Source organism: Psammomys obesus, unplaced genomic scaffold, assembly GCF_907164565.1.
Source record: "Psammomys obesus unplaced genomic scaffold, mPsaObe1.curated_primary_1811, whole genome shotgun sequence".
In the NCBI taxonomy this organism is placed as follows: Eukaryota; Metazoa; Chordata; class Mammalia; order Rodentia; family Muridae; genus Psammomys; species Psammomys obesus.
Window position 1 is genome coordinate 12,961,902 of NW_026596234.1, and position 8,327 is coordinate 12,970,228.

Consider the following 8,327-nt stretch of genomic DNA (forward strand, 5'->3'; position numbering starts at 1 on the left):
CCTCAGAGGTAGGGAGACATGGTTACATAATACCTTCCAGTAGGGGTAACTGAATACCTTAATATTTATGCAGAGCTTGGAGCAATGCCTGGCCCACGGCGAGCACTCTCTCAGTTAAATACACACATGTGAGCATGACCACATACATAATAAATAAAAACGGCTGGAGTCAGTGAGGAGGCTCAGCAAGATGAAGTGCTTGCCACAAAAGCAGGAGAAGCTGAGTTCAATCCCCAGATTCCACGCAAAACTACAAGGACAGAGCAGGCTGTGGGGGCACATGCCTTTAATCCCAGCACTGAGGCGGCAGAGGCGGATGGACCTCTGTGAGTTCAAGGCCACCCTGGTCTGCAGGACAGCCGGGGCTACACAGAGAAACCCTGTCTTGAAAAACAAGACAAACACACAAAAAAAATAAGCGAAAGGACAGAACCGACTCTACAAAGCCGTCTTCTGACCTCCGCACACACGGGCACACACATATACACAATGCAGATAAGCCGATTAATTAAAGTTGCCGGTAAAGGTTAGGAAATCAACGTTTATTAGAAACAGTCCAACAAAAAAGGAAGGTGTGGAGACAGGGCCCAGCCCACCGCCACGCCTTCCCAGTCTCTAGAAGAGATCGCCGGTTTGTATCCGGCAAACCAGCTCCTTTCCTTCTGGGGTGGTCTCTAGAGACCCACAATGCACTGCTGAGGCAAAAGAGGAGCCCTAGTTCACAGGGCACTGCAGGATGTCGTAGGTCACGTAGCCCACGTGGTCCACGTGGTTCACCTCATCTTGGAGACTGGCACGCCAGTAGAACTCGTCCTTGCAGAAATAGGCTTTGTCTGTGGGAGACACGGGGGCACAGGAGAGCTGAATCCTCCACTCCCTCACCACAGATACAGGAACGAGATTTCTACAACCATCCTGTGGTGGTTTGAATAAGAATGGCCCCCACAGCGCCACAGGGAGTGGCACTATGAGGAGGTGTGGCCCTGTTAGAGGAAGCGTGTCACTGGGGGGTGGGCTTTGAGGTTTCAGATGCTCAGGCCAGGCCCAGTGGTTCTCTCTTCCTGCTGCTCACTCTCAGCTACCTCTCCATCACTTCATCTGCCTGCAAGCTGCCATGTTTCCCACTATGAAGACAACGGACTAAACCTCTGAACTGTAAGCCAGCCCCAATTAAATGCTTTCCTTTCTAAGAGCTGCCATGATCATGGCGTCTCTTCACAGCAATAGAACCCTAAGACACACCCCTCCTGGCTTTTCTGTATCTTTCTGTAGTTTTTACATCTCTTCTACTTGCCTGTGAAATGCTGGAGGGCAAGACCCTTGATACCCAAAACATTGGTATATAGTGGGTGTTCCACATATAAGTTATGATTGAATCAGCAGATTAGTGAACGGGTAGTATTTTAACGCCCAGGCCAATTTACCTAACAACATTCATTGGACAAACTCATTCATTCATTTATCCATTCATCCAACAAATATTTACTGAGCATCGGGCTATGTACCAAGTACTGTGAGAGGCCTGAGGAATACAGTAGAATAATACAGACAAGATCTCAAGATATAGTGAGATATGAAAAGACGTGAATAAATAATAAGGGAAGGGCAGAGACTCTTTGAGGTGGAACCCTTGGTGCTGAAACCTGAAGGATGAGAGAGAGGCAGCCTGGCAATAGTGTAGGTGAGAAGCCTTCTTAACGGGGAAACAACCAGCCCAAAGGCCTTAAGCTAGGAATGACCTTCATCTGTTCAAAGAGCAGCAAGCATAGGTGGAGCAGAGAAAACGTCCGGAATATGGGGAGGAGATGAGGACTTGGAAGTGCAGACAGGAGAGCGGTCAGGCCATGTGAGTTCCACCTTTGCATCCGTTTGGGGTCACCGTCAGAACCATGGCTCTCCACTCCTAACCCCTCCCCACTCTTGAAGAATATGTTAAAGGTTACTGGATAACCAAGTATGGTTGGTGGGAGGGCTATAAAGTTGATGGTTGAAAATGATAGATTTGGGAGATATGATCCTTAGGATCAGCCCAAGACTGTCAACTGATAGAGGTTGAATGCTGAAAAGAGTAGACAAAGCCAGGTATGGTAGTGCACGCCTTTAATCCCAGCGCTTAGGAGGCAGAAGCAGGTGGATCTCTGAGTTTGAGGCCAGCCTGGTCCACAATGTCAGTCCAGGGCAGCTAGAGTTATTGCATAAAGAACCCTGTCTCGAAAAACCAAAACAGAAAAGAGTAAACAAATACAACTTTAGATAATATCTGTATTTTACAGATGGGGGAACTGAGGCACCAATTGAGGCAGTGACTTGACCAAAGAGAGCTAGAACTGTCTTGCCTCTCGGTGTATCCCCAGTGGCAGTCCAGGACACTACAGGCCCTTGGTTACTGTTTAGTAATAAAAAATAAAAATAAAGATAAAGAGCCTTCTAGAGTTCCCAAAAGAGAAAGAGATGCAAGCAATCTGGGACTTAGATCTGGCTGTTTGAATATGGGGTGCACTCTACAGGGCTTTCATCTAGAGCATTCCCTTCAGTCTCCAAGGGCTTTTTCTCTCCAGATGAGAAACTGGCCAAGAGAGGGAGCGCAGTGTGTGTGTGTGTGTGTGTGTGCGCGCGCGCGCGTGTGCGCACGCCTGTTTATGTGTGTGTTAGGGGAGTAGAATCTCATGAAGGTACCCTCCCGAGCCAGCATCAGCAACCCTCACCTTGGTACTGGAAGACATCGTGTGAGTCCCAGGGCACACCAGCGAACAAATTATCCAACCTAGTGACGCTCTGAGGATCCACCCTCTGTGACTTCAAGTCGAACCTGCAGGAAGGCAGACAAGCGATGAGCCCCTCCCGCTCCCGACTGCAGGGCTCCGGGTGAGCGGCGCCAGGGCTCCCCCTACCGGTGGCCGCGGTCGCTTTTACCTCCAGACACGCTCCCTGCTCAACAGCAGAGCCTTGCTGCCATGACGAGGAAGAAGCCCGGTGATCTGGGTAACCTCTGATCCTAGACCCAACTTTTCCAGACGCCTGGGGCCTAGCACTGACGCGCCTGTGTATACCCACACTTGGCGCCCTGGAGAAGAGAAGGGTCACATCGGTCTGGGGACACAGAGGTGGGGCGCGGTCTCACTGAATGTCAGGAGGGGGAAGCCAGAGAGGCCTAGTGTATCTAGAGTATCTCTGAGATACTCAAGAGGCACTGAAATTCAATCTCCCCCCATAAATGTCAAATCACATCTGCCGAGAGAGAAACAGGGCGCCCTGTTTCATGGGTGACGCTGGGTCTCTATCCTAAGCGGACGAGCACTGAGGAACAGATGAGCTAGACAGGCACAAACTAACCAGAGAAGAAGAAAATCTTCTTGGACAGCGGGTCCTCGAAGGCCGAATCCAGCTTTGCAGGCAGAGCTGGCCACATACGGGCAATGAGAAAGGGGCCCTGTAGCAGGCTTCCTCTCCGATTCGGGAACTTCCAGTACCGACTGAGAAGAAGACAAATAATAAAATAAAATAGAACAGGGCCCCGAATCTTGGCCTAGGGAGGAGAGTGGGTGGAAGACGAAGGCAGGCTCCTCTCCAAGCCCCCTCTCTCATCCACACACCCCTTCTGCTCACCCGTCCTTGAAGAAATACAGAGAGTCTTGGATCTCAGCAATAGCATCAAAAACGTCCACGTTGCAAGGATTGTCTGCTGGACTCAAAGCCTCTGTAGTGGCCTCAGAAGGGCCAGCCGTGGGGGGACCTGTAGGGCCAGCTGAGGGGGCACCTGTGGGGCCAACTGTGGGATAGGCCGTGGGAGGTGCAGTTGGGCACACAGTTGGAGGAGCTGTTGGCTTCTTCGGTTCAGCTGTGGTGGTGGCTGGAGGCCTCGGGTCAGGCTTAGGGCGAGGACCTAAAACAAGACGCCGGGAGTTAGCATTTCTCTATAGCCCCAGCCTGTGACCGAGCCCAGCAATGACGGCTTCTGTCTTCCCTTGAAGATGGAGGCTACAAGCAGGCCCCTGTCAGACACCACACCTAAGTGTCCAGAGCTGAGCCCCATGAAGATGGGGTCTGGCCTCTCAGAACAGAATCTCCCTCCCTTCCCCAACTCAGGGTAGGGAGTCTTTTGAGTGTCAAACAGTGCTGTGAGCATTATAACCTTACAGATTAGCTCTTCAATATCTACTCCCCCACACCCTTCACAGAGATCTGCCTCTGCTTCCTAAATGCTGGGATTAAAGACACCTGCTAGGTCTTCCAAACTCCTTTGGGGGCTGAAGAGCTGGCTCAATGGTTAAGACCACTGGCTGCTCTTCTGAAGGACCTGGGTTCCTTTCCCAGCACCCACACGGCAACTAACAACAATCTGTAACTCCAGTTCTAAAGGATCCAGCACCCTCTTCTGGCCTCTCCTGACATTCCTGGACGTGTTACACACACATACTCAGGCAGAACAACCATACAAATACAAATAAATTGATCTTTGGAAGTACCTTCGGGTCAGAGCCTTAAGTAGCCCAGGATGGCCCAGAGCTTACTATGTATCTCAGGCTAGCCTCAAACTCATGGCTAACCCTCCTGTCTCAACCTCCTGAGTGCTGAGATTACAGCACTCAGGGACTACTCGCCACACCCAGCAAGTGTCCCCATTTTTACGGTACATGATGACCCAAAACAACAGACCATCAGATGGCACTTACTACGGCCAGGCAGCATTCTACCTCAGTTAGCTCTAGCAAAGCCTTGTGAGAGGCTTACTGTCATCACCCACCACTTTATGTAGGAGGGAACTAACCAACCCAGGTTCACCTATGAAGTGGCTGGGCTGACCCCTCCTGCTGAGGATCCAACCCAGGGCCTCATGCCTGCTCCACAGCCCTCAGCATGTCCTCTAACCACTAGGCGGCACACCCGACCCGTGGCTGGCTATTGAACCTGGACCTAGGCTGCCCCATTTCCAAGCAGTCACTAGGCACGCAGGCCCTGTCCCAGATGGATCTTAGGTTCCATTTCTTCCCTCCCCTCTTCTCTGGTCCTCCATCTGAGCCACAGCCTCTCCTCTGCCCCTCCAACTCTGTCCCCCAGCCTCACCACCATACAGATGCTGGATGCCTCTCACATCGTCTTCATGCAGAGGGGAGCCCTCGAGGTAGCGATACATGGGGTACATGAGCGCTTCCGGCACGTTAGAGTGATCTAGGCCCAGCGCATGGCCGAACTCATGCGCTGCCACCAGGAACAGGCTGTACCCTAAAAGGAAGGAGGAGCCTGAGATGTACACAGCAGGCCAAGACCCCAGCCCTGGCTACTCCGCCACCACGACCACCAGGAGACGACTCGGACCCCACTCCAGGAGAACCGTCTCAGAATCCCGCCCACCTTGGTCTGGGCAGAAACCCCACTTCTTGTCAGTGTCGAAGTTCGAGGTGGTGGCGCACCAGAGGCGCCCGTCGCTGCGGCCCTCGCTGGTACAGGTGGAGTACTCCTTGCCCAGGAAGACGAAAGGGAAGACGCACAGCTCGCCTGCCGAGTTGCCCCCAACCACGGTCGCATCGGCTGGAGAGACCAAGGGTCGTAAGTGAGCCAGGGGGGTGGATCTAACATGGTGCCAGGGGTAGGCCAAACTGAGAGCCGAGCTAGACAACCTCCGCGGCTTATTTTTTGACCCCTAAGGGGCGCCGTGGAGCACTGCCGAAGCCAGGAAACACCGAGTGGGCAGAGCCTGGGATAGGAGACCGAGGCAGAGAGAGGCCTTAAGGCTAAACAAACAAAAAAGGCTGCCGGATCGGGAGTCAAGGGAAGGAGATGCGGAGAGAGAGACGGAGGATGGTAAACGTGGAGAGACAATGAGTGGGTGGGAAAAGCCACCAGTGCTGGGGGGCAGAGATACCTCGGGTCGGGCAGAAGCCGTACAGTTTATCCTGGTCGTAGTTGGCCGTGGTGGCGCACCAGCGGTAGCCGTCCGAGCGACCTTCGCTGGTGCAGGCGGAGTAGGAGCGGCCCTCAAAGACGAACGGGAACACGCAGGGCTTGCCGTCCCCGTTGCCGTGCTCCGTGTAGAGCCCTGGGGAGACCCACGGGGTTGCATTCAAGGACGGCCCCGACCCCCGGGCACCCAGCTCTCCTCTCCTTTCACCCAGGGGTCCGCGGAGAGAGGCGGAGTAACCCGGGCGCACCGCTCACGGCCAGGAGGGGTGGCAAAGGGGGATTCTGGACCCTGAGAGGTGGCGCCCTCGTCCCCACGCCCCCCGGCGCACACTCACTCTCGCTGGGGCAGAAGCCGAATTTGCGGTCGGTGTCGTAGTCGGCGGTCGTGCTACACCAAGGCGTGCCATCGTTGCGGCCGTCCGTGGTGCAGGCCAAGTAGGAGCGCCCCTCGAAGGTGAAGGGGAAGTGACACGGGGCACCGTTTGCGTTTCCAAAGTAGGTGGGAACCACTGTGGCAGCAAGGAGACCGGAGTCAGGGCGGCCAGCCCTCCCCCCCCTGCCCCCGCGGGACTGGGAGGAGGAGGCTGGGGTGGGGGTGAAGGACACAGGAGTCTCGGGAGCTCACCGACGCCTTTGCCCAGCGACCACAGCTCCTCGTCGTCGAAGTGGGCATCTCCCTGAATGCCGGGGCCGGGGGGAAAGGCGTGCGCCAGAAGGCCGTCCTTGCCGTCGAAGGGATACCCGTCTCCGTGCTCTGCAGAGGCCGTGGGAGAAGAAGGGAGCCCGGTCAAGCGCGCTTTGCTCTCTTGAGGCCACCGCGTCCCCCTGAGCAGCGCCCCAGGCCTTGCGAGGAGGAAGGGGAGGCGCCGGCGACTCCCATCCCGCCCGAGGGGCGTCCTTTGGGAGGGGCGGCGACGAAGGACGGCGGGGCAGGCGTAAGGGCTGCTCCGCTGTCCCCTCTACTCTGTCCGTCGTCGTCGTCCCTCCCGTGGCCCGCCCAGCCCGGGACGTCTCACCTGTGACACCAAACTGGATGACGATGTCTGCTTCCAGCCCCTCCACGCGGGTGAACGTGAGTGGTGTCACCGCGCTCCACACGGCGAAGGCGCGCGCGAAGGCGTCGTCGATCACGTCTCGCGGCAAGTCTTCCGAGTAGTTTTGGATCCTGTAGGTGAAAAGCCCGAGGGGGCGGGGGCGGGGCGTGCAGGGATCACAAATGAGAGGGGGCGGGGCAGCGGCTACCCCCTCCCCCCCAGCTCAGTCTTGAACCGACTCGGTGCTCCGGTTTTCGGAACCCGTCTTACTAAGGTTCCTTGTGTTCAGCCAACCGGGAGGTGCAAACTCACCCCCAGCCTCACCCAGCCACCTGCACCTGGCCCAGCATCTCACCAGTATGTGAGATTATGGTGGTGCCACTTGAGGTCGCCCTCGAAGGTTTGGAATTTGCCCAAGTCTGGGACGCCGCAGCGTGGTGCCCGGATCGCCTCCAGGGTCCTGCTGTCCAGTTCACCGGTCTGGGGCAGGGACAGCTGCTTCTGAAGCAACAGCAGAGCGGGCCGCAGGGACAGCTTCTCTCCCTGTATCTCGGCTACCCGGGTGTAACCATAGCGGTACAGGTATTCCTGTGGATGGAGAGAGAGGGGGGCAGAGACAGCCCACCTTTCCTTGGGCCACATGCTTAGGGACTCTAAGCCCAGAATACCACTTCTTCCTGCCCAGCTAGAATTGCCCCATCCTGCAGATAACACAACTCCTTCCCACCTCAGGTGATCTGAACCATGCCTACCCCATTTTCAACCCGTGCCTATGCTACAAACCTTCAAACCCATCCCCGCCCAATTGCTCTAGCAAGTTCGGATCTGTCCATTCTGTTCACCGCTGCCCACAGCCTCCACACCACTGCCTAACACTGGTACCTCTATTTCTCCAGACATACCCATCGCCCCCAAATCCACCAGAATGCATATTTGAGGCCACTGAGACATTTGTCTACCTGTGCCAGCTGTATGTCGGTGAGGTCGGAGGTTCTCAGGTCCATGGGAAAGACCACAAAAGTCGGCTGGTGCTGGTGAGGGGCAGCAGAGCTGCAGCCTAGAGCCAGGAGAACTAGGATCAGGGGCTGCCAGGGGCTCATGGTGAGGATGGCAGTGTCTGGCTGAAGCTGCCCTTGCAGAGATTTTAAAGAGGCACGAAAACTGAATCAGTGACCCCGCCCCTCCTCCAGGTGGCTGCTGACTCAGGGTGTGTGTGTGTGTGTTGGGCAGCCCAAAGAAAGGGCTTACACCACCCCTCCTTTCTGCCCTGCCCACAGTTCCCATTGCCAAGTCAGGCAGGACCCCAGACCCACAGGAAACCACAGTACTCAGGGAAGCGGTTGAATTTTGCAAACTGCAGAATTTGTGGGAAAGGGGAGGAGGGCATCGGGA

General features: G+C 55.6%; 1 protein-coding gene across 1 annotated transcript; it reads right to left on the reverse strand.

The window, feature by feature from the left end:
- Window positions 1–601: 601 nt before the first annotated feature.
- On the reverse strand, window positions 602–8,035 carry Mmp9 (matrix metallopeptidase 9). Its single transcript, XM_055596193.1, has 13 exons — window positions 7,895–8,035; window positions 7,291–7,523; window positions 6,918–7,066; window positions 6,527–6,655; window positions 6,237–6,410; window positions 5,864–6,037; window positions 5,353–5,529; window positions 5,068–5,223; window positions 3,607–3,883; window positions 3,334–3,473; window positions 2,914–3,064; window positions 2,706–2,809; window positions 602–833 (listed from the first exon to the last, which is right to left on the reverse strand). The coding sequence occupies exons 1-13, from the start codon at window positions 8,033–8,035 to the stop codon at window positions 715–717; spliced, it is 2,124 nt and encodes a 707-aa protein (XP_055452168.1). The 3' UTR covers window positions 602–714.
- Between the last annotated feature and the right edge of the window lie 292 nt (window positions 8,036–8,327).

What these genes read in the sequence shown, in the direction of transcription:
- Mmp9 (XM_055596193.1), bottom strand. Translation starts at nt 8,035, where the DNA reads ATGAGCCCCTGGCAGCCCCTGATCCTAGTTCTCCTGGCTCTAGGCTGC. An exon ending in CGGCTTCTGCCCCAGCGAGA is followed by an intron (nt 6,038 to 6,236) that starts GTGAGTGTGCGC and finishes GGGTCTCCCCAG; the next exon opens with GGCTCTACACGGAGCACGGC. An exon ending in AGGCATCCAGCATCTGTATG is followed by an intron (nt 3,884 to 5,067) that starts GTGGTGAGGCTG and finishes GTCTTGTTTTAG; the next exon opens with GTCCTCGCCCTAAGCCTGAC.